The 26,258-nt window shown below is 41.9% G+C and overlaps 1 protein-coding gene across 9 annotated transcripts in view; it reads left to right on the forward strand.

Moving 5' to 3' along the window:
• PSEN1 (presenilin 1) overlaps positions 1-21,554 on the forward strand; it is an 80,735-nt gene extending 59,181 nt beyond the window's left edge. For all 9 annotated transcript variants that reach the window (XM_031001701.3, XM_031001698.3, XM_031001702.3 and 6 more), the window contains 5 exons: positions 1,243-1,341; positions 9,594-9,680; positions 15,018-15,191; positions 18,359-18,477; positions 20,285-21,554. In XM_031001701.3, the coding sequence (XP_030857561.2) occupies positions 1,243-1,341; positions 9,594-9,680; positions 15,018-15,191; positions 18,359-18,477; positions 20,285-20,440 (635 nt within the window). In that variant the 3' untranslated portion in view covers positions 20,441-21,554. The remainder of the gene's footprint in view (positions 1-1,242; positions 1,342-9,593; positions 9,681-15,017; positions 15,192-18,358; positions 18,478-20,284) is intronic.
• Positions 21,555-26,258: the final 4,704 nt, after the last annotated feature.

A 26,258-nucleotide genomic window follows, 5' to 3' on the forward strand; every position in this document is an offset into this window, starting at 1 on the left:
TTAAATGTAAATGCATTTAAGTGACAATAATGTCAACACAAGCTATCAATTCTTCCTTTACAAGTTTAGCTATACCTGTTTTATATTTTTCAGTGTTTAAAATTATATTTTTATATTCTGAATTTTCTTTCTTTCTTTCTTTCTTTCTTTCTTTTTTTTTTTTTTTGAGACGGAGTCTCACTGTATTGCCCAGGCTGGAGTGCAGTGGCGCGATCTCGGTGCACTGCAAGCTCCGCTTCCCGGGTTCACGCCGTTCTCCTGCCTCAGCCTCCCGAGTAGCTGGGACTACAGGCACCCGCCACCACACCCAGCTAATTTTTTGTATTTTTTAGTAGAGACGGGGTTTCACCGTATTAGCCAGGATGGTCTTGATCTCCTGACCTTGTGATCCGCACACCTCGGCCTCCCAAAGTGCTGGGATTGCAGGAGTGAGCCACTGCGCCCGGCCTATATTCTGAATTTTCATGACAGAGAATGAAAGAAAAAGTGCAGTTGATCGAAAGAAATGGTGGTATAAACAGGAATAACAGGCATATTGTTTCCTCTCTGATTTATTATTTTTGTAAAATAAGCTACTTTTCAGCACCACATATGTTCTGAGACCTGAATATTTGTGACCAAAGAGTAAAGAAGTAATAAACTTTATCTCGCAAAGAGTTATTATTTTGTTTTATTTAAATTTACTGCCCTCTTACTTCAAATACTTCTCAGTAGTACGTAATACTGCTTTTAAAAAGGAGAAGGGATGAATTTCTTCTACTCTGCTCTTCATATTTTGAAAAGTTCAGTCAAATCCCCTTTATTAAATTCATCTCAGAGTAATCTTTTTAATTTATAGTTCATATCCGTGATTAGTTTAGAAGTGACTTCTCCCTGTTTCTGCTCACTGTAGGTTGACAACTGCTTAAAATAGTCTATCTCATCATTATCTCTGCAGCTTTCCTTTAAACTGGGAAGACTTATTCCTATACCCCAGTAACGATACACTGTACACTAAGCAAATAGCAGTCAAACCCAAATGAAATTTTTACAGATGTTCTGTGTCGTTTTATTTTGTTTATGTTGTCTCCCCCACCCCCACCAGTTCACCTGCCATTTATTTCATATTCATTCAACGTCTTTTTGTGTAAAAAGAGACAAAAAACATTAAACTTTTTTCCTTCGTTAATTCCTCCCTAACACCCATTTACAAGTTTAGCCCATACATTTTATCAGATGTCTTTTATGTTTTTCTTTTTCTAGATTTAGTGGCTGTTTTGTGTCCGAAAGGTCCACTTCGTATGCTGGTTGAAACAGCTCAGGAGAGAAATGAAACGCTTTTTCCAGCTCTCATTTACTCCTGTAAGTATTTGAGAATGATATTGAATTAGTAATCAGTGTAGAATTTATCGGAGCTGAAGCACATGTAACTATGGTCATTTTTGTGGTGCTTGTTCTCATCTTAAATGCACAGCATTCCTGGAACTCCTGCAGATCTCTTTGTTTCCTTGCAAGCAATTGTCTTCTACCTGATGTTGATTCAAGAGAGTTTTCAATATGAATAGAAAGAAAGAAAATATTTAGATATTGGGGAACCAGCATTCCCATTTTAAAACCTGTTAGGAGTTATTGATTAGGGCAAGCTCAAGGATTCCTTTGAGTGACTGGTTTAGATGTCTTTCTGCTATTCAGTGACCACTGGGGAACTGAGATTGTTGAGCGGAAGGGTAATGTGAGCAGAGCCGTGCCTTTGTAAGCTGGCAGCACTGTGTGAGATGAATTGGTGGGGTGGATACTGAGATCATGAGAGGCATACTAAGCATAATTAAGATGATATTGCCATGATCTAGGTGGAAAGTAATGGGGGTTTGAATTATGGTAGTGGCAGTAGCAATCAAGGGAAAGAGTTGATGAGAGGATTCAGAGGTAGAATCAATAGTTCTAGCAACTGAGGAGAGAAGTTGTAAGCTTGAAGGAAAGGTGATGAAGAAAAAATGCTTTCCTGTGTTTTCTTGTTGTTATTGTTGTTGAGATACGGTCTCACTCCCATCCAGGCTGGAGTACAGTCGTGTGATCATGGCTCACTGCAGCCTCGACCTCCCAGGCTCAGGTGATCCACCCACCTCAGCCTCCCGAGTAGCTGTGACTACAGGCACGCACTACGAGGCCTGGCTAATTTTTTTGTGTTGTATGTAGAGACAGGGTTTTGCCGTGTGCCCAGGCTGGTCTTGAACTCCTGGGCTTAAGCAATCCTCCTGCCTTGACTTCACAAAGTGCTTGAGTTACAGGTGTGAGCTACCATGCCTGGCCATGTTTTCTTGTGTGAAGGATCTGTTTAGTTTTATATCTTTCTGTGGCTCATATCTGATTTAGTTGACAGTACCTGTGGGTCACTAGGTAGACATTGCTAGCAGAAGTTTAGAAATGAAATACTAGAGCTTGGGAAAAAGTTGATATTTGAGATAGAGACTTGAAGAACATTAGCAGAGAGGTGGTAGTTAAGGTCTGTGAGCTGGCGAGCAATTCAAATAAAAGCAGAAGAGAAGAGGAAGACAAGGGTCAAACTTTGTCAACTACTGTGTTTAGAGAATGAGAAAAGAGAGGATACTACAGGAAGTAGAAGAAAATAGTGGAAAATTGGCCAAGCCAGTATTTTCACTTAAGAATATCATTACTGTTTTTTGATGTCAGCACATGAAATGGCTGCATAGTGTTCTCTTATGTAGATATTCAGTGGTGGGTATCCTCACTGATAGACATTTAGATCATTTCCATTTATTTTCTATCACAGACAGCACTTACAGAGTGCATCCAGGAACTTATGAATATTATTATAAAATGTATTCTTACAGTAGAATTGCTAAGTCAAAGGATGTATTTAAATTTTGATAGTTTGCCATATTGCCTCCTAAAAAAGCTGTGCCTGTTTACATTCCCTTCAGTAATATGAAAGTATCAATTTCCTTACCCCTTTGGTGTTTTGGTTTGTTTTGTTTTGGAGACTGAGTCTCGCTCTGTCATGCAGGCTGGAGTGCAGTGGTGCGATCTCGGCTCACTGCGACCTCCGCCTCCTGGGTTCAAGCAGTTCTCCTGCCTCAGCCTCCGGAGTGGCTGGGATTACAGGCGTGTGCCACCACACCCAGCTAATTTTTTGTATTTTTAGTGGAGACACGGTTTCACCATGTTGACCAGGCTGGTCTCGAACTCCTGACTTCAGGTGATCCGCCTGCCTAGGCCTCCCAAAATGCCAGGATTATAGCTGTGAGCCACCATGTCCGGCCACTGCTTTGTTAATACTTGCCTGTGTCTGTGCATACATGCATGTGTGTGTGTCTGAGAGAGAAAGAGATCTAATAGGCAAAAAAATAACATCTTGTTTTATTTTATATTGTTTGTCTAATGCTTTGGGTGATTATTTGAACTTTTTTTCATGTGTTTCTTAGTTACAGATCTGAATTTATTTTGTAACTGGCTTGGTATAATCTTTTTCATATTTGTGAAATTAATCTTTTTTGTGTGTGTGTGAGACAGTCTCTCTCTGTCACCCAGGCTGGAGTACAGTGGCGCAGTCTCAACTCACTGCAACCTCCATCTCCCAGGTTCAAGCAATTCTCCTCTCTCAGCCTCCCAAGTAGCTGGAATTACAGGCGCATGCCACCACGCCTGGCTAATTTTTGTATTTTTAGTAGAGACGGGATTTCACCACGTTGGCCAGGCTGGTCTCAAGCGATCCAACTGCCTCAGACTCCCAAAGCATTAGTATTACAGGCGTGAGCCACTGCTCCCAGCCCTGTAAAATTAATCTTAATTATACAAGTAATTCATTATCCTTGAAAAAGGATAAAAATTACAGATAAAAATAAATTTCACGGTAACTATCATCTCTAATCTTAATGCCTTATCAAGTACTTACCCCTGTTGTCAGTTTGTTGTATATCCTTGTAGATTTTTTTTGCCAATTTTTCTGTTGAGTTACTGGAAAAGCAATTTCAAGAAGGAGAGAGGCTGGGCGTGGTCACGGCTAACGCCTGTAATCCCAGCACTTTGGGAGGCCTAGGTGGGCGGATCACTTGAGGTCAGGAGTTTGAGACCAGCCTGGCCAACATGGTGAAACTCTGTCTTTACTAAAAATATGAAAATCAGCTGGGTGTGGTGGTGCACACTTGTAATCCCAGTTACTTGGGAGGCTGAGGTGGGAGGATCACTTGAACCCAGGAGGCGGAGGTTACAGTGAGCCATGATCGTGCCACTGCACTCCAGCCTGAGTGACAGCAAGGCTTCATCCCCACCCTCCCAAAAAAAGAGAATATCTTTTTTGTTTGTTTGTTTGTTTGTTTGTTTGTTTGTTTGAGGCAGAGTCTCGCTGTGTCGCCCAGGCTGGAGTTCAGTGGGGCGATCTCGGCTCACTGCAAGCTCCGCCTCCCGGGTTCAGCCATTCTCCTGCCTCAGCCTCCCCAGCAGCTGGGACTACAGGCACACGCCGCCACGCCTGGCTAATTTTTGTATTTTTAGTAGCAACGGGGTTTCACCATGTTAGCCAGGATGGTCTCGATCTCCTGACCTTGTGATCCACCCGCCTCGGCCTCCCAAAGTGCTGGGATTACAGATGGGAGCCACCGCGCCCGGCCGAGAATATCTTTTTTTATAAAGAAGTCAAAGGTAATGAGGACTAAGTAAAACCATACAGTATTTGCTGTCTAAGATGTCATTAGTGACATTGAAGAGAGCAGTTTCAGTAGAGTGATAGAACCAGAAGCAGTACTCCAAAGGGAAGGTGCATATGTGTGCATGCATGTCTCTGTGTTTTGCCAGTGCTGGCAGTGGAAGTGATGGTGTAGGCAGAGAATGGGTGGTGAAGAAGGAGAGGTATAGTAAATGTCATGTACTACATCAAAGATTCCTGTCTCACAGGCAGAGCAGGTGGTGACCTGACAGGAGAACAGGTTTCAGGAAAGGTGTTTCAAGGAGAGGGAAGGTTCAATTTTATTTTTTTAATTTATTTTTTTTGAAATAGAGTCTTGCTCTGTTGCTCGGACTAGAGTGCAGTGGCGTGATCTTGGCTCACTGCAACCCCCGCCTCCCGGGTTCAAGCGATGGTCCTGTCTCAGCCTCCAGAGTAGCTGGGATTACAGGCACCCACCACCACATCCGGCTAATGTTTGTATTTTTAGTAGAGTTGGGGTTTCGCCACATTGGCCAGGCTGGCCTTGAACTCCCCACCTCAAGTGATCCACCTGCCTCGGCCTCCCAAAGTGCTGGGATTACAACGTGAGCCACTGCACCCGACCTGTTTTATTTTATTTTTGAGGTAAGTCTTGCTCTGTTGCCCAGGCTGGAGTGCAGTGGCGCAATCTCAGCTCACTGCAACCTCCGTCTTCTGGGTTCAAGCAATTCTCCTGCCTCAGCCTCCCAAGTAGTTGAGATTATAAGCATGCGCCACTATGCCTGGCTAATTTTTTTTTCCCCCATATTTTTAGTTGAGCCACAGGTTGGGAGAAGGGAAAATACATTCTACTCAAAGTGAGTCCATGGCAAAAGTGTGAGTACAGAGATGGGTGAGGAATTAGGACCAGACTTTCAGTCTGCGGCAACATTAAATGTGTATGTTAATTTAATACTCAGAAAGAAGCATTTACTCTGTTTTAAAATATCTATCACATATTATATATATATATATATATATTTTTTTTTTTTTTTTTTTTTTTTGAGACAGAGTCTTGCTCTGTCACCCAGGCTGTAGTGCAGTGGCGTGATCTCAACTCACTGCAAGCTCCACCTCCCGGGTTCACGCCATTCTCCTGCCTCAGCCTCCCGAGTAGCTGGGACTCTAGGTGCCCGCCACCATGCCTGGCTAATTTTTTGTATTTTTAGTAGAGACGGGGTTTCACCGTGTTAGCCAGGATTGTCTCGATCTCTTGACCTCGTAATCTGCCCTCCTCGGCCTCCCAAAGTGCTGGGATTACAGGCGTGGGCCACCGTGCCCAGCCTATCACATATAATATTTTTAAAACTCACGTCTGTGCTCGCTTTAGCAGCACATAATAGTAAAATTGGAATGATACAGATGATTTGCATGTATTTTTTAAAAAGTTCTCAAATCTATTTAATAACCACAGAATATGAGACATTCTGAGATGTTTTAGAAACAGTTCAACATATGTGGGAAAATAGGAGTATAAACCCTTACCTCCTGTGTAGATCAGGTAGGTTCAAGATTGCATCTGTTCTTTTGTAATACTAAATGTCTGGTGAAGATTTGAGGATTTTATATAAATCATTGAGTTTGAGAGGTTTTTTTGTTTTTGTTTTTGAGATGGAGTTTCACTCTTGTTGCCCAGGCTGAAGTGCAATGGCACAATCTCGGCTCACTGCAACCTCTGCCTCCCAGGTTCAAGCGATTCTCCTGCCTCGGCCTCCTGAGTAGCTGGGATTACAGACGCCTGCCACCACGCCCAGCTAATTTTTTGTATTTTTGTATTTTCAGTAGAGAGAGGGTTTCACCATGTTGGCCAGGCTGGTCTCGAACTTGTGGCCTCAGGTGATCTACCCGCCTCACCCTCCCAAAGTGATGGGATTACAGGCATGAGCCACCACACCTGGCCTTTGTTTTGTTTTTTCAACAGAATGTAAGAATTTTTTCATACATTTTTCTTACGTTTTTAACAGAATGTAAGAAAACAGCAATGCCAATGAGTACTTTTTCCCTGAAGTGGATATAAGCATGAATATAAAAAATTTTAAATCAGTCATCCTGGCTATTTGTTCTCTAAAAATCAATAAATAATTCTTTCATGCATTTTAATACTGTCTCCCAGTTAAGGGTATTCAGTTTGCAAAATGCTCTTACTGACAGGAAATGTATGAGCATTTTTGTTTTTTACTTCTGTCGTTTGACAGAAAAAATATACACCTACTCTTTGAGCTAATTTATTCTTACCTAGTGGTCATTAGTAGAAGTGGTTCACTCTGGGAGCTTAACTAGAAGGGAAACTAACAATTCCTTGAGGTAGATCATTTTATCTAAAGCTTTTTGATTTCATATCAGTTGGGGACGGGTATATTATGTTAATTTTTAAATCTGCATATTTTCCAGCCAGGCATGACTATAATCCCAGGACTTTGGGAGGTAGAAGCAGGAGGATTGCTTGAGCCCAGGAATTCAAGACCACCCTAGACTACATTAAAAAACATATTTTTATTTATTTATTTATTTATTTATTTATTTATTTATTTATTTTGAGACAGAGTTTCGCTCTCATTGCCCAGGCTGGAGTGCAATGGCACGATCTCGGCTCACCATAGCCTCCGCCTCCTGGATTCAAGCAATTCTCCTGCCTCAGCCTCCCAAGTCGCTGGGATTATAGATATGCACCACCACACCGGGCTAATTTTGTATTTTTAGTAGAGACAGGGTTTCTCCGTGTTGGTCAGGCTGGTCTTGAACTCCTGACCTCAGGTGATCCACCCACCTCCGACTCCCAGAGTGCTGGGATTACAGGTGTGAGCCACCATGTCTGGCCTTTTTTTTTTTTTTTTAAATTTAAACAAGAAATCTGCTTATTTTCCTATTGATGTAAGGTGTTTGTGTTAAGGTGAAATGAAAAGTGATTTTTTAAAAAATATTATTTTAGGACTATTTAACAAATATACCATTTATGATAATTAACATGGGGTTAGCAAACTACTGCTTGAAGCCAAATGTGGCCCATGGCTTGTTTTTGTACAGCTTATAAGCTAAAAATGCTTTTTACATTAAAAAAAAAAAAAAAAGAACAAGGAAGAATATGTGACACACGAAACCTGAAATGTTTACTCCCTGGCCATTTACAGAAAAAGTTAGCTGGACATTGATTTTCATGTTACTATTAACTGCTAAAACAAAGGAGCTTATAGCTATATTTTTTCATACTTGCATAAAGAAAGAAAACCTAATAAATCGCTGGTGCCTTCATTTCCAAAAGGCTATGGAAATCCATAAACAGGCTGGGTGCAGTGGCTCATGCCTGTAATCCTAGCACTTTGGGAGGCTGAGGCGGGAGGATTGTTTGAGCCCAGGAGTTTGAGTCTGGTCTGGGCAACGTAGTGAGACCCTGTTTTTAGAAAAAATGAAGATAAAAAACTAATCCATAAACCTCATACTTGGTGGTTGCCCTTCAGTTTTTCTTCTTTAGATCTGGATTTAGTTAAACAGTGTATTGCCTGCCTAGTTTCTGTTAACTTTTGATCATTTGGTTGGGTTATCCTATAATGAAACTTGGTTGACCTCAGAAATAACAAGGTGGTCGTTCAGCTTCTTTGATTGTGTATTTCTTTCATAAGTTCTTCAAGAAGCCTGAGTATTAGAAACATGGATAAAATTATAGTGATAAAAAGCCAGAGAGACATAAATGTCAAGTATCTTGTTTAAAATTACTGTGACCGGGCCGGGCGTGGTGGCTCACGCCTGTAATCCCAGCACTTTGGGAGGCTGAGGCGGGCAGATCACGAGGTCAGGAGATCGAGACCATCCTGGCTAACACAGTGAAACCCCATCTCTACTAAAAAAAATACAAAAAATTAGCCGGGCGTGGTGGCGGGCGCCTGTAGTCCCAGCTACTCGGGAGGCTGAGGCAGGAGAATGGCATGAACCCAGGAGATGGAGCTTGCAGTGAGCCGAGATCATGCCACTGTACTCCAGCCTGGGCGACAGAGCAAGACTCTGTCTCAAAAAAAAAAAAAAAAAAAAAAAATTACTGTGACCAGATTGGACTCAGCTTGCTGCTGGCATTTGGTTCCCACCATAACCTCATATGTCATGTGTTTGCTTATATGTACTTTTGTGTTATTGTTGGTGTATCTTCAGGATAAGTTCCAAAATGTAATATTGCTGGGTTAAAGGGTTAATGCACATGTAGTTTTATTAGATGTTACCAAATTTCCCTCCAGTGGGGATTATACCATTTTTCATTCCTGCCTGAAATATATGAGAGAAGCACCATTTTAAAGTTTTCACATTGTCTCTGAACTAAAATGTGGTAGAGATGCACATGTGTATATCTAGATCTAGACTGATATATTGATATGCATGTATTTTTGTAGAAGGGGCACAGAGGAGACCTCTTGACTATCCCTATTATGTTTATTGCTTTTAACGTTTTTTCTCACTCCAGGTTTAAAACATGGTTTAGCATTATTGAACATTCTAAAAGTGAGACATAATATGAAGGAAATTTACTCTGTGCATCTTTTGAATTATAATCACCATCTGAGGCTTTTGTGAGCTCCAGTTTGTCCTGGAATTTAGAACATTCAACTAGTCCAGCTATTGTTTCAGTGGAATCTTGCTGACCTGAACAGTTTTCCTTCTGGTTACTTTTCAGGGACTAAAAATGATGAAGAGTTTTGTGATAGCAGGTGCAGTCTGAGTACTACAGTAAACATTCAGTTTCAGAACTTTTTCTCTTACCTGCTAAAACCAAAGAGAACCTTTTTTTATTTTTACTTCTGATTGTTGAACAGTCTTAAGGCAGCATTAGGAAGACTGGCGATTTGTGTGTGGAGAAATGATGGCTTGTCGTTGTCTATGCATACTTTGTGTGTCCAGTGCTTACCTGGAATTTTGTCTTTCCCAACAGCAACAATGGTGTGGTTGGTGAATATGGCAGAAGGAGACCCGGAAGCTCAAAGGAGAGTATCCAAAAATTCCAAGTATAATGCAGAAAGTAGGTAACTTTTATTAGATAATATCTTGATTTTTCAGGGTCACTGTTATAAGCTAACAGTATAGCAATGTTTTTATCGTCTTTCTTTGGTCATAGACTCCTTTGAGAATCTCTTGAGAACTATGGTAATGCCCAGTAAATACACAGATAAGTATTTAAGGAGTTCAGATACTCAAAACCCAACAATACAGTCAAAGCACCCTAGGTTAAGACACCTCCCATTAAATACAGAATACCAGCATGGAAAGGTTCAGGCTGAGGTTATGATTTTGTTTTTGTTTTTTGTTTGTTTTTTAGAAGTCATGATTTTAAAAAGAAAAAATAAACTCTCTCCAAACATGTAAAAGTAAGAACCTCCTAAAAGAAACAGACAATAAAGGAAAAATAAGTAAACAAAAAAAGCAAAATATAAACAACATAAAAATGAGAACCTCTTGTCTAACATGGCCAGAATAACTGAAATATGATTTGAGATGTGCTGATGTGTATACTGAGAAGATCAAATATTCTAGGTGGATATGACTAGAAGAGGATAAGAATGACTTAGGATGAGCTGGGTGCGGTGATGTGTGCCTGTAGTCCCAGCTACATGGCCAAGGCAAGAGGATCACTTGAGCCAAGGAGTTCCGGATTACCCTGGGCAACTTAGACCTTACCTCAAAAATAATAACAATAATGAATAATAATAATGACTTAGGATAAGAGAGTGAAAGGCCCTCTAAGGATACTACAGAACATATTAAGGAGAACACAAGTTAGAAGTTGTTATTAGATGGAGTTGAGGGGGAGCTTTCATTCAATTTTCTGGAATGGAGGCTACCTCCCCACACACACTAAAAAAAAAAAAAGAAAGGGTTGAGGAATAACAGCACAATATAAATAGTCTAAAAAAAAAGCTTACTTTTTGAAAGAAAAACAAAAAAGGGCTAACTTTTATGAGGAATCTGAAAAACAACAGGCACAGTAAATATTGGTGAGGAAAAAAAGGCCTTAATTGAGTTGCTGTTTGTCAGGAAAGGGAGAGTTTATGTTTTATAAAGCCAGGAAATCTACAGAGTAAGCATTTAGGCAACTGCAAGGAAGATACTTTCAACCAGGAATTCCTATTTGGAACTCAGAGATGTCAGTCTTTATTATACAGTAAGCAAGGCAGCAGAACAAGGTCATGTTAGACTCTCACGGGATCCTTAGGGTGTTACTTTGCTAGCCAGAAACTTCTGTGGCTGGTGGCACCTTTTCCTGAGATTTGCTCAGGCCCACTGGGCTCATTCCACCTACTCAGCCTAGCTGGCTATGCTTGGCTTTCTCTACCAGCTGGACCCCATGCCTGCCAAAGGCAAGCCAGGCATGGAGCAGGGAGGAGTGCATGAGCAAGTGAGTGCAGGGTCCAGCCACTGCACACAGCCAGGCATGCTGGCTGCAGCAGGGCAGGCAGCTGCAGGTACTAGCTCCCTGCTGCAGCTAGACCAGGCATTACCTAAGTGGCTTCGACTACAGGCCACTACCACTAGTAAACCTGATAGAAAAGTAAGAAATATACTGGAAAGAATTGCCACAAGCCTGGCTCTTGTGTTAACCTTGTGTTAACCTGGGGAACACAGGGGCACCCAGAAGCTTGGAGATGCCAGGAACTGCAGAACCCCAAAGAGGGGGGTCATAGCCCTGGCTTAGGGAACTCCTGAGTCTGGACTCCCCGAAGGGCCACATCTCTTCACTCCTTCTCTCTTCTCTCCTTCTCGTCACCTGCAACGTGGCAAGCGGGGGGCATGTTTCAGCCCTGTTTGTCTTACGGTTCTTTCAATCCTGCCATTCAATGGGTCCCAAGTTCTTGTCCTGCATCCAGGAAGAATGAAGTACGTGGACAGCTGGAGGGAGAGCAAGATGGAAAGGTGCTTTATTGAGCAACAGTACAGCTCTCAGGAGACCCTATCTGCAGCTCCTATCTGCAGGCAGGTCGTCCCATTGTCTCTGCAGCTCTCAGTGGAGAGGAGACCTGGAGTGGGTAGCTCCTGTCTGCAGGCAGGTCATCCTGATGTCTGTAATCCTCAGTGGAGAGGAGACCCGGAATGGATATCTCCTATCCACAAGCAGGTCATCCCATCATCTCTGCAGCCCTCAGTGGAGAGGAGACCCGGAGTGGGTAGCTTCTTTCTGCAGGCAGGTTGTCCCTTCATCTGCCCGAGTCTGACTGAGTCTGGGGTTTTTATGGGCTTCAGAGGGGAGGAAGTACATGCTGATGGGTCCATGGGTGGCCATGAGCAGGCCCAGAAAAAGCACCATAAGTTCTCACTGTGGTCTGTGGAACTGGGAGCTTGGCCTCCAGGCTTCAGGCTTTCCCTGACTTGAGGTGGTGCTTCACCAGGGAACTTCCCCTTTCCGCCTAGGAGCCTGTCTTCCTCCTGCTGCCATCAACCTGCTGTCCATAGCTCCCATGGCACCCAGGCTGTTCATGCCAAAGGGTGCCTGCAGGCCCACGGTAAGCTGCCTTCAGCCCCTCCTCAGTCTCCCTCCCATGCTTGTCAGCACCCAAAGTCCAGAGGGGGCCAAGGTGGCAGGGGGCTGGCATGTCAGTGCTGCCCCAAGCGCCCGCACACCTGGCCAGGTCATGACAGCGCCCAGCCTCAGCCACAACTTTGCTCTGAAATTGGAGCCTGCAGACGCAAGGGGCTTCCTGGACCCCTGAGAGCACAGGGATGCCCAGGTCTACAGCCACAGCTGGGAAGCTGCAGCTGTGGGAGTGCGGGACTTCCGCCCCACCAACTCAGAAGGGGGCAGGACTCCTGCCTGTTCCTGGCTCCTGCCAGCTCACAGAGCATGCTGCCCCAGCTGCACCTCCCCTGCTGCAGCTGCCATCTTTGCAGCAGCCACTCCAGATGGGCTGCTGCTGCCATCAAGACCACTAGTAAACCTGATAGAAAAGTAAGAAATATACTGGAAAGAATTGCCACAAGCCTGGCTCTTGTGTTAACCTGTGTTAAGCTAAAGAAAATCAAATGATTGTCTGTGAGCATGTAGGTATATATGTATGTGAGTTTGAGTGAGTGAGTGATACAACAGAATTTCATTCATTTTACAGATGTTGACTGAGCACCTGACTATGTGCTAGGCCCTGGGGATATAGCACTGAACAAGATTTCCCCTGCCCTTGTGGAGCTTATAGTCTATTTGGAGAGATAGATGGTCAACAAATTATTACATAAATAATTCATACAGTTGTGATAGGTATTACAAAGAAGACGTATAAGTTGCTATGAAAGTTTATAATAGGGGAATTTTACGTATCCTGGAAAGTCAAGGGGTGCTTCCCTGAGGAAGTGGTAATAGGGGACGGCCCGCTGAAGGATGGAGGAAGAGCTTTCCAAGAGAGGGACAACATGAGCAAGGGCTTTGAAATGAGAAGGCTGGATGAACTGCAGGCTTCCTCAGAATGCTGCTGGTGTTTTGGGGGGCACAGTTCTTTGTGGGACTTTCCCTCATATTGCAAGATATTTAACATCCCTGGCCCCTCACCCACTAAATGCCAATAATGGCTTTAAGGCTTTGCAATAATCAAAAACTCCTCCATCCTAGTTATTTCCAAACACTCCCCGGAAGGGAGGTGCTATCCCTAGTTGAAAATCACTGTGTTAACGGAACTAGAAGTTACATTGGAACAAAAGGGCATAGGGCTCCAAGAGGGATATCTGTGCAAGGAAAAAACAAAAAAGAACTGAGAGATTACCTGATGTGGTTGAACTCTGTCAGAGCATTTCAGGATAAATTAGTCATAGATAATAATATAAAATTCATCAGTGGAAAAAAATGAGGCAGTTTTCCAAAGAAAACAAAAACTTGCTCAAAAAAGCAAATGTAATTATAGTATATTCTGGCTATAGCAAAGTAGTTTAGTTGTGAATATTATTTGCATAGTGAGAATATAAAACTGAATTTAATATAAGGTTATGGCACTGGGAAGACGGGAAGAGTTACATTTGCGTGCACTAAAGGATGAGACCTAATGCTTTATCTTCTCTATAGGAGGTGAATAAGTACCTCAAATTAAAACATCAAGTTATGGCACAATGAGCATGCTACTTATAATTAATTATGGAGGTAAATACCAAAAGGGATGGCTAAAAGAGTTTAAGGTAGGAATGAGTATCAGAAGTGAGGAGGGAGGGGGTAGAAAAGGGACTGCTGTTTTCATTTATAAATCTTATTCTTATATTATTTCATAAACTCCAAACCAGAGAAGATTCAGGTTTTTGGAGATCTGGATAATAAAAAGAATACAAAACTACCAATACAAAATTATGAGGGCTCTCCCAGAGGAAGCCATGCAAGGAAGGGCCCTGAAGCTTACAAGCTTTACTTATTCATGGCAAATCTACTTCTGCTCTGAACATGTATTACTTTTATAAAAAATGAAGGAAGAATAAAAGTACTTTGAACTTCACTTATATATTGTAATTATTTTTAATGTATGGAAGTTTTTTAAGACTATCATGCTCACCATTTTCAATGAGATTGATAGTCATTATAATGAAATGACTGGCCCATAAAGACATTTACTCACCCCTCCTTTCCCAATCCACCCTCCAGAATGAAGCCACTTTTATAATTTTGTCACCAAATCCAGGGATGAGTGCCAACAGTTAGGAAGCTTTCAGTTGCAAAAGATAAAAAGCCCAACTCAGTTGCCTTAAACAAAGAAGAAATTTATTCTTTCACGTGACAGGAAGGCCTGAGGTGTAGGCATTTGAAATTTGTAGGGTTGGTTAATTTGGTGGCTCAGGGATGTTTTCAAGTAGCCCAGCTTCCTACTCTACCATCACTAGTGTATAGGCTTGGTCTTCAGCCCACTGCTCTTCGTGGTCATGACAGCTGTAGTTCTAGGCATCATGTCTAGATAAGGCAACATTCAGGGGTAGAAGGGGACTGTTTATTTTTTCCTTTAGTCTCTCTTAAAGAGTGAGAAAAATTTTCCCAGGAATCCCGGTGGACTTTGCTTCACCACTCATAGGTTCATACCAAGTTACAACCCCACAGCCTTAGAGCTTTTGTTAGGAAGAGGCTTGGTGGGATTACCATGCTTGGCTTGGCTTGGTCAGGATTCACCACCAGAGTCATGTGGGAGAAGGGTGGGAACCCAAACAATTCAGGATTCTGCCCTCAGGAAATAAAGGAGAAAATAGCTGTTGGATAAACTACCAGCAGGCACTGCTACAGCCCATGCTTTGTGGTTTAAGGGCCAGCTAGTTACAATGACAGTTAGCTAGTTACTGTTTCCATGTAATTTTCTTAAAGGTATTAAAGTTTTCTAAATATTAGAGCTGTAACTTCCACTTTCTCTTGAAGGCACAGAAAGGGAGTCACAAGACACTGTTGCAGAGAATGATGATGGCGGGTTCAGTGAGGAATGGGAAGCCCAGAGGGACAGTCATCTAGGGCCTCATCGCTCTACACCTGAGTCACGAGCTGCTGTCCAGGAACTTTCCAGCAATATCCTCGCTGGTGAAGACCCAGAGGAAAGTATGTGCATTTCTCTATGTTGCAAAGTCGTGGATTCCTTTAGGCAGCTACATTATCAACCTTTTTGAGAATAAAATGAATTGAGAGTGTTACAGTCTAATTCTATATCACATGTAACTTTTATTTGGATATATCAGTAATAGTGATTTTTTTTTTTTTTTTTTTTTTTTTTTTTGAGACAGAGTCTCGCTCTGTCGCCAGGTTGGAGTGCAGTGGCGTGATCTTGGCTCACTGCAAGCTCCGCCTCCTGGGTTCAAGCGATTCTCCTGCCTCAGCCTCCCAAGTAGCTGGGACTACAGGCGTGCACCACCACGCCTGGATAATTTTTGTATTTTTAGTAGAGATGGGGTTTCACCATCTTGGCCAGGCTGGTCTTGAACTCCTGACATCGTGATCTGCCTGCCTCAGCCTCCCAAAGTGCTGGGATTACAGGCATGAGCCACTGTACCTGGCCTCCCTTCAGACTTTTTAAGTTGGCATTTTACAGCCTGACCTTTTGGCATTTATTTTATAAAGTAAAAGATTTTTTTTTAATTGTTCCAGTAAGCCTTCATGGCTGTAATACATTTGTCTACAAAAATTTTATTAATATGTCTCACTCTGCTGTAGAGAGATCTGTGGATTTGCATGATACAACCTTGTACATTATTATTCCTTTTGTTGACAAGTGATATATTTTATTTTAAAGAAAATCAAAGGGATTTAGGGTATTGGCAGAAATGCAAGTATTTCTTCAGTGTCTAAGATGTGTTGCCACTTGATAGATTTAAGTTAACACTTAGGGCTTCTTAGGAACATTATCAGCCACTAAAGCCCTTTGGTTAGGGCTCAGTCATCTCCTCAGTTAGTCTTAGAGATGTGGTTCGTTGAATAAGACTTTAGCATATTTTCCAACTAAGTTATTTTTGGTTTTCTTGTTTTTGCAAGAGTGAAACTTGATTAAAACATTACAACAAGAATATTAAGTAGTTTTAAGGAAACAAACACCTAGGTTCCTTAGCATCTTTAATCATTAGTCACTAATTATTATGACCTTGACATATCCATCAGTTTGAGGAGAACACTTTTTACACCTTGTCCTCAGTCTTTTAACTGAGTCAGAACTTTCACTGGGCATATTCATGACTTTACTGCTTGGCTGAGTTTTCCAGATATCAAAGCTCAGCTGCAGCCTGTGACTTTCACGCTCCTGGGAAAGTAGACGTATCTGCCTGCTCTTACAGCAGGCTTTAGCTTGCCTTTGCTGGGACTTTGTTCTGCCCTCAGTTACCACAGTAATTAGGTTGCCTCTTCTACTTTCCTCTTTTCTCACAGGCACCAGGAGCCAGAGGAAATAACATAATAGTTGTTGACCAGAGCAGCAGCATAATTCTTTCATGACTGCCTTTTCTAATTTGAAGATTCCCTCTCCTGAGAGGACTCTTTGTGTCCTCCTCCTCTTCATCTCCAACTTTTTTTTAAAAAAAAAGTGAAACTATCAAGTATTGCTCCTGCTAACTTCAGATCAGTATTTTCTTTCTCTGAAGCCAATGCAAAGTAATAACGGACGTGCTTCATCATCTTAGCATTCAGCACACATGTCACCATCTCTGATGGTGTGAGTATGTTAAACCAGACTTATGGGTACTTACCAAAGGTTCAGTTTACACTATAAGTCAGTTGCTAAAAGGCACAAATGTCTTCTAAAGCAGTCTGTTAAAAGTCAACATTTAACATTTAATTAGAAAACTGATCAAAGGATCTGAATGTATAGTTCTCCAAAGAAAATGTAAAAATGATCTGTAAACACATAAAAAGATACTCAGCATCATTAGCCATCAAGGAAACGCAAATCAAAACCACTTCATACTCACTAGATTGGCTATAATAAAAAAGATAAGGAGTAAGGCACAAACATGGAACGTGTGTGCCAATAAGCAGCACAGATTGGCAGTTTATTAAAAAGCTAAAAACCTAAACTTACATAGCCCAGCAATTGCACCCCCAGGAGTCTACCCAATGGAAATGAAAACAGTCCGTTCCCACAGAGACATGGATGTAAATGTTCATAGCAGCATTATTCGGAATAGCCCCAAATTGAAAACAATCCAGATGTCCATCAACTGGTAAATGGATAAGCCAACCATATAATGGAAAACCATTCAGCTTCCAATAACTTCCAAGAAACTGTAGACACATGCAGTATCATGATTAAACCTCAAAAACATTACATTAAGTAAAATAGGCGAGGCATGTATTGTATGAGTCATATGAAATGTCTAGAAAAGGCAAATTTATTGAGATAGAAAGCAGATCACTGGTTGCTTAAGGCCTAGGGTAGGAGTGGGGATTAACTGTAAACGGGTACAAGGTATCTGACTGGGGCAATGGACATGTGGATTGTGATGATAGTTAAATTGTACAGCTCTCTCTATATATAGTTGTACAGCTCTATTAATTTTCCACAATCATTGAATCATCTCTTCCAGTTTTATGAGATAAATCATAGTCCAATGAAGCTTTGTTAAAAATAAGATGATAGGCCATGCGTGGTGGCTCACGTCTGTAATCCCAGCACTTTGGGAGGCCAAGGTGGGTGGATCACGAGGTCAGGAGTTCGAGACCAGCCTGACCAACATGGTGAAACCCCGTCTCCATCAAAAATAAAAAAATTAGCCAGGCATGGTGGCATGCGCCTGTAATCCCACCTACTCAGGAGGCTGAGACAGGAAAGTCGCTTGAACCTGGGCAGCAGAGTCTGCAGTGAGCCGAGATCATGCTGCTGTACTCCAGCCTGGGCCACAGAGCAAAACTCCATCTCAAAAAAAAAAATAATATTAATTAATATGATAAAATGATGCCTATCTCAGAATTCTTGTAAAGATTTCTTAGTACAAGTGCTGGGTATAAACTATATATTCAATAGATGACGATTATTACTTATTATTGTTATTGATAAATAACAGCAGCATCTACAGTTAAGACTCCAGAGTCAGTCACATAGAATCTGGAACTCCTATTGTAGAAAACCAAACAAGAAAGAAAACACAGCTGAAGCCTAATTTTGTATATCATTTACTGACTTCTCTCATTCATTGTGGGGTTGAGTAGGGCAGTGATATTTTTGAATTGTGAAATCATAGCAAAGAGTGACCAACTTTTTAATATTTGTAACCTTTCCTTTTTAGGGGGAGTAAAACTTGGATTGGGAGATTTCATTTTCTACAGTGTTCTGGTTGGTAAAGCCTCAGCAACAGCCAGTGGAGACTGGAACACAACCATAGCCTGTTTCGTAGCCATATTAATTGTAAGTATACACTAATAAGAATGTGTCAGAGCTCTTAATGTCAAAACTTTGATTACACAGTCCCTTTAAGGCAGTTCTGTTTTAACCCCAGGTGGGTTAAATATTCCAGCTATCTGAGGAGCTTTTTGATAATTGGACCTCACCTTAGTAGATCTCTACCCTGGCCACACATTAGAATCACTTGGGAGCTTTTAAAACTGTAAGCTCTGCCCTGAGATATTCTTATTCAATTTAATTGTGTAGTTTTTAAAAGTTCCCCAGGAAATTCTGATATTTCTCTTTAGGAACCGCTGCCTCAAGCCTAGCAGCACAGATATGTAGGAAATTAGCTCTGTAAGGTTGGTCTTACAGGGATAAACAGATCCTCCCTTAGTCCCTGGACTTAATCACTGAGAGTTTGGTGGTGGTTTTGCATTTAATGACACAACCTGTAGCATGCAGTGTTACTTAAGACAGCAAGCATCTAGTGAGAGGAGCTGGTGCCATGCATGACCCCACATAGATCTTGCTGATAGTGCTACAGTATGAACCCTGAAGCTTTCAAAACTATGATTTTTTTTTTTTTTTTGAGACAGAGTCTCTGTCGCCCGGGCTGGAGTGGTGCAATCTCGGCTCACTGCAACCTCCGCCTCCCAGATTTAAGTGATTCTCTGCCTCAGCCTCCTGAGTAGCTGGGATTACAGGTGCCTGCCACCACGCCCAGCTAATTTTTGTATTTTTAGTAGAAACAAGGTTTCACCATGTTGGCCAGGCTGGTCTTGAACTCTTGACCTCAAGTGATGTGCCTGCCTCAGCCTCCCAAAGTGCTGGGATTACAGGCGTGAGCCACCGCACCCGGCTTTTTTTTTTTTTTTTTTTTTTTGAGACAGAGTCTTGCTCTGTCGCCCAAACTAGAGTGCAGTGACATTATCTCAGCTCACTGCAACCTCTGCCTCCTAGGTTCAAGCGATCCTCCTGTCTCAGCCTCCCAAGTAGCTGGAATTACATGTGTGCACCACCACGCCTGGCTGATTTTTGTATTTTTAGTGGAGATGAGGTTTTGCCACATTGCCCAGGCTGGTCTCAAACTTCTGACCTCAACTGATCTGCCTGCCTCAGCCGCATAAAGTGCTGGGATTACAGGCATGAGCCACTGTGCCCAACCTGAAAACTATGATTTAAGTAAACAACCCATAAAATATTTCTTGCTATTTTTACTAAAGATGTGATATCTTGGCCGGGTGAAGACTTTCTAGTGTTTCCGTAACTAGGGTAAAAAAATGAACTCTATTATATGGCTTGTATATGTGTTTACAAGAAAGCAGTGTACTCCTCATAAATAAACTTTTAGTTTATTTTATTTTTTAAACACTGCAGCCTCATCATGCTTCACGGAGGAGCCTGCACGGGAAGAATGCTCCCACACAGCATAAAGAATGCCCCCTCACAGCATAGAGAATGCTCTTCACCTCTGGGTTTTTAACCAGCCAAACTAAAATCACAGAGGCCAACACATCATTTAAGATAGAAATTTCTGTATCTTTTAACTTTTTTTCAAAGTAGTTTTACTTATTTTCAGATTCTATTTCTTTCCTAGAATTAAGGGATAAAATAACAATGTGTGCATAGTGAACCCTATGAAACAAACAAAAGCTAGGTTTTTTTCATAGCTCTTCTTCCAGATTGAATGAACGTCTGTTCTAAAATTTAACCCCAAAAGGAAAATATTCAGTTAACTATGTTAAAAACCAAGACTTGTGATTGAGTTTTGCCTGAAAATGCTTTCATAATTATGTGTGAATGTGTGTCTTTCCCATCTTCTCCACAGGGTTTGTGCCTTACATTATTACTCCTTGCCATTTTCAAGAAAGCATTGCCAGCTCTTCCAATCTCCATCACCTTTGGGCTTGTTTTCTACTTTGCCACAGATTATCTTGTACAGCCTTTTATGGACCAATTAGCATTCCATCAATTTTATATCTAGCATATTTGCGATTAGAATCCCATGGATGTTTCTCCTTTGACTATAACAAAACCTGGGGAGGACAAAGGTGATTTTCCTGTGTCCACATCTAACAAAGTCAAGATTCCCGGCTGGACTTCTGCAGCTTCCTTCCAAGTCTTCCTGACCACCTTGCACTATTGGACTTTGGAAGGAGGTGCCTATAGAAAACGATTTTGAACATACTTCATCGCAGTGGACTGTGTCCCTCGGTGCAGAAACTACCAGATTTGAGGGACAAGGTCAAGGAGACATGATAGGCCCGGAAGTTGCTGTGCCCCATCAGCAGCTTGACGCGTGGTCACAGGACGATTTCACTGACACTGCGAACTCTCAGGACTACCGTTACCAAGAGGTTAGGTGAAGTGGTTTAAACCAAACGGAACTCTTCATCTTAAACTACACGTTGAAAATCAACCCAATAATTCTGTATTAACTGAATTCTGAACTTTTCAGGAGGTACTGTGAGGAAGAGCAGGCACCAGCAGCAGAATGGAGAATGGAGAGGTGGGCAGGGGCTCCAGCTTCCCTTTGATTTTTTTGCTGCAGACTCATCCTTTTTAAATGAGACTTGTTTTCCCCCCTCTTTGAGTCAAGTCAAATATGTAGATTGCCTTTGGCAATTCTTCTTCTCAAGCACTGACACTCATTACCGTCTGTGATTGCCATTTCTTCCCAAGGCCAGTCTGAACCTGAGGTTGCTTTATCCTAAAAGTTTTAACCTCAGGTTCCAAATTCAGTAAATTTTGGAAACAATACAGCTATTTCTCATCAATTCTCTAACATGTTGAAGTCAAATTTGGATTTTCCACCAAATTCTGAATTTGTAGACATACTTGTAGGCTCACTTGCCCCAGATGCCTCCTCTGTCCTCATTCTTCTCTCCCACACAAGCAGTCTTCTTCTACAGCCAGTAAGGCAGCTCTGTCGTGGTAGCAGATGGTCCCATTATTCTAGGGTTTTACTCTTTGTATGATGAAAAGAATGTGTTATGAATCGGTGCTGTCAGCCCTGCTGTCAGACCTTCTTCCACAGCAAATGAGATGTATGCCCAAAGACGGTAGAATTAAAGAAGAGTAAAATGGCCGTTGAAGCACTTTCTGTCCTGGTATTTTGTTTTTGCTTTTGCTACACAGTAGGTCAGAATTTGAACAAATAGCCAAAAGCTGGTGGTTGATGAATTACGAACTAGTTGTATCAACACAAAGCAAGAGTTTGGGGAAAGCCGTATTTAACTTGGTGAGCTGTGGGAGAACCTGGTGGCAGAAGGAGAACCAACTGCCAAGGGGAAAGAGAAGGGGCCTCCAGCAGCGAAGGAGATACAGTGAGCTAATGATGTCAAGGAGGAGTTTCAGGTTATTCTCATCAGCTCCACAATGGGTGCTTTGTGGTCTCTGCCCGCGTTACCTTTCCTCTCAATGTACCTTTGTGTGAACTGGGCAGTGGAGGTGCCTGCTGCAGTTACCATGGAGTTCAGGCTCTGGGCAGCTGAGTCAGGCAAAACACACAAACAGCCATCAGCCTGTGGGCCCAGGGCACCTCTGGACGAAGGCTTGTGGGGCAAAACCTTCTTTACCACAGAGAGCCCTTAGCTATGCTGATCAGACCGTAAGCGTTTATGAGAAACTTAGTTTCCTCTTGTGGCTGAGGAGGGGCCAGCTTTTTCTTCTTTTGCCTGCTGTTTTCTCTCCCAATCTATGATATGATATGACCTGGTTTGGGGCTGTCTTTGGTGTTTAGAATATTTGTTTTCTGTCCCAGGATATTTCTTATAAGAACCTAACTTCAAGAGTAGTGTGCGAGTACTGATCTGAATTTAAATTAAAATTGGCTTATATTAGGCAGTCAAAGACAGGAAAAATAAGAGCTATGCAAAGAAAGGGGGATTTAAAGTAGTAGGTTCTATCATCTCAATTCATTTTTTTCCATGAAATCCCTTCTTCCAAGATTCATTCCCTCTCTCAGACATGTGCCAGCATGGGTATTATCATTGAGAAAGCACAGCTACAGCAAAGCCACCTGAATAGCAATTTGTGATTGGAAGCATTCTTGAGGGATCCCTAATCTAGAGTAATTTATTTGTGTAAGGATCCCAAATGTGTTGCACCTTTCATGATACATTTCTTCTCTGAAGAGGGTACGTGGGGTGTGTGTATTTAAATCCATCCTATGTATTACTGATTGTCCTGTGTAGAAAGATGGCAATTATTCTGTCTCTTTCTCCAAGTTTGAGCCACATCTCAGCCACATTGTAAGACAGTGTACAGAGAACCTATCTTTCCTTTTCTTTTTTTTTTTAAAGGACAGGATTTTGCTGTGTTGCCCAGGCTAGACTTGAACTCCTGGGCTCAAGTAATCCACCTCAGCCTGAGTAGCTGAGACTACAGCCCATCTTATTTCTTTAAATCATTCATCTCAGGCAGAGAACTTTTCCCTCAAACATTCTTTTTAGAATTAGTTCAGTCATTCCTAAAACATCCAAATGCTAGTCTTCCACCATGAAAAATAGATTGTCACTGGAAAGAATAGTAGCAATTTCCATAAGGATGTGCCTTCACTCACACAGGACAGGCGGTGGTTATAGAGTCGGGCAAAACCAGCAGTAGAGTATGACCAGCCAAGCCAATCTGCCTAATAAAAAGATGGAAGACAGTAAGGAAGGAAAGTAGCCACTAAGAGTCTGAGTCTGACTGGGCTACAGAATAAAGGGTATTTATGGACAGAATGTCATTACATGCCTATGAGAATACCAATCATATCTGGAAGATTTGCAGATTTTTTTTCAGAGAGGAAAGACTCACCTTCCTGTTTTTGGTTCTCAGTAGGTTCGTGTGTGTTCCTAGAATCACAGCTCTGACTCCAAATGACTCAATTTCTCAATCAGAAAAAGCAGAAGCTTTCTAAGCAACTTGGAAGAAAACAGTCATAAGTAAGCAATTTGTTGATTTTACTACAGAAGCAACAACTGAAGAGGCAGTGTTTTTACTTTCAGACTCTGGGATTCCCATTCTGTAGTCTCTCTGCTTTTAAAAACCCTCCTTTTGCAATAGATGCCCAAACAGATGATGTTTATTACTTGTTATTTACTTGGCCTCAGACAGTGTATGTATTCTCGATATAACTTGTAGAGTGTGAAATATAAGTTTAACTACCAAATAAGGTCTCCCAGGGTTAGATGACTGCGGGAAGCCTTTGATCCCAACCCCCAAGGCTTTGTATATTTGATCATTTGTGATCTAACCCTGGAAGAAAAAGAGCTCAGAAACCACTATGAAAAGATTTGTTCAGTGTTTTCTGTGTTCCCGTAGGTTCTGGAGTCTGAGGATGCAAAGATGAATAAGATAAATTCTCAGAATGTAGTTATAATCTCTTGTTTTCTGGTATATGCCATCTTTCTTTAACTTCTCTAAAATATTGGGTATTTGTCAAATAACCACTTTTAACAGTTACCATTACTGAGGGCTTATACATTGGTGTTATAAAAGTGACTTGATTCTGAAATCAATCCATTCAGTAAAGTACTCCTTCTCTAAATTTGCTGTTAGACATAAGGAACAGTTTGACCTGCCCTTCTCCTCACCTCCTCACCTGCCTTCCAACATTGAATTTGGAAAGAGACTTGAAAATTGGACATTTGGTTTTGCCCTTGGGCTGGAAACTATCATATAATCATAAGTTTGAGCCTGGAAGTGATCCTTGTGATCTTCTCACCTCTTTAAATTCCCACAACACAAGAGATTAAAAACAGAGGTTTCAGCTCTTCATAGTGCGATGTGAAATGGCTGGCCAGAGTGTACCAACAAAGCTGTCATTGGGCTCACAGCTCAGAGACATCTGCATGTGATCATCTGCATAGTCCTCTCCTCTAACGGGAAACACCTCAGATTTGCATATAAAAAAGCACCCTGGTGCTGAAATGAACCCCTTTCTTGAACATCAAAGCTGTCTCCCACAGCCTTGGGCAGCAGGGTGCCTCTTAGTGGATGTGCTGGGTCCACCCTGAGCCCTGACATGTGGTGGCAGCATTGCCAGTTGGTCTGTGTGTCTGTGTAGCAGGGACGATTTCCCAGAAAGCAATTTTCCTTTTGAAATACGTAATTGTTGAGACTAGGCAGTTTCAAAATCAGCTGCATATAGTAGCAAGTACAGGACTGTCTTGTTTTTGGTGTCGTTGGAGGTGCTGGGATGAGGGTTTCAGTGGGATCATTTACTCTCACATGTTGTCTGCCTTCTGCTTCCGTGGACACTGCTTTGTACTTAATTCAGACAGACTGTGAATACACCTTTTTTATAAATACCTTTCAAATTCTTGGTAAGATATAATTTTGATAGCTGATTGCAGATTTTCTGTATTTGTCAGATTAATAAAGACCGCATGAATCCAGCTGTGCTAGTGTTTTTTACATGAAAGTATCATAATGTATAACTGTAACTCGCAGAACTGTCTAGCACTTATCAAGAAACAGTTTAGAATACAAAAATTAGCCGGGCTTGGTGGTGGGCGCCTGTAGTCCCAGCTACTCGGAAGGCTGAGGCACGAGAATCACTTGAACCCAGGAGGCAGAGGTTGCAGTGAGCCGAGATCTCACCACTGCACTCCAGCCTGGGCGACAGAGCAAGACTCTGTCTCAAAAAAAAAAAGTTTAGAAGCAAATGCATTGTTTCTATTCTTAACTCATAAGAAAGTGGTATGGATTATAGCACACCACACCTCTGAAGAGTGTACTATTAAATCTGTTTATAAAAGCCCCAAAGCAGCTATCCTTAATACATTCTGAAAGATATTTTTTCTAATAACTTTCACATTAATGTAAATATGTCAGAAGAAACTGTAAACTTATAAGACGTATGTTGTACAGTGCAGATACGTGCTGGAGGATTATTTTTTAAAGAAATTATGTAGGTCACACTAATGGGAAAAGGCAACATTACTTTTATTGACCTGGTAGAGCATAGAATGTCCTCTCACTCCATTCCCCAAACTTGATAAAACCTTTTGTTTCTAAACAGTAAATAACATACAATCTGGAAATGATTGATCAGAAATACATTTATGGCAGAAAAACCACAGTTGGCCATGGTCTTCAGAAGGGGGCAGATAAGACATTGATGTGTTCCCGGCTACATCTGCTAAGGGCAGCAGGAAGCAGGGAGTGTTTATTCCCTCCTTTGAGAATTGGAGGCATCACTCATTTTCATGGCTCTTTTAGGCAGTGTCTGTGGAGTCTCCTACAGAGGCATCAGGACTTGGGAGAGGTTTCTGATTTTTAGGGGTCCTGACAATGGTGTTCTTGTTTTTTTTTTTTGAGACGGAGTCTCGCTATGTTGCCCAGGCTGGAGTGCAGTGGCGCGATCTCAGCTCACTGTAAGCTCCGCCTCCTGGGTTCATGCCATTCTCCTGCCTCAGCCTCCTGAGTAGCTGGGACTACAGGCGCCCACCACGCCTGGCTAATTTTTTTGTATTTTTAGTAGAGGCGGGGTTTCACCGTGTTAACCAGGATGGGACAATGGTGATCTTGATGAGAATGAGGATGGACTTTGAGCAGGGTTGAGAAGCAAGGGTAGTGAGGCTGGGTTTCCTGTGTCTCTAGGTAAGTTCCGTAGCTTTCTGTCAGCCCATGCCACACCTTCTTCCTGGGGACCCTTCTGTGTGCGGTGTGGAGAGTAGCTTAGGATCTGGTCAAAAGTGAAATGACAGCATACTTGAGTACGAGTGCAGTGTTGACTTGTCAGTTGAATGAGAAAGAGTAAAGGAGAGATCCACAAAAGCAGAGGTTTAAAATCAGAAATTTCTCAGAAA

This window comes from Gorilla gorilla, chromosome 15 (genome assembly GCF_029281585.2).
Source record: "Gorilla gorilla gorilla isolate KB3781 chromosome 15, NHGRI_mGorGor1-v2.1_pri, whole genome shotgun sequence".
In the NCBI taxonomy this organism is placed as follows: Eukaryota; Metazoa; Chordata; class Mammalia; order Primates; family Hominidae; genus Gorilla; species Gorilla gorilla.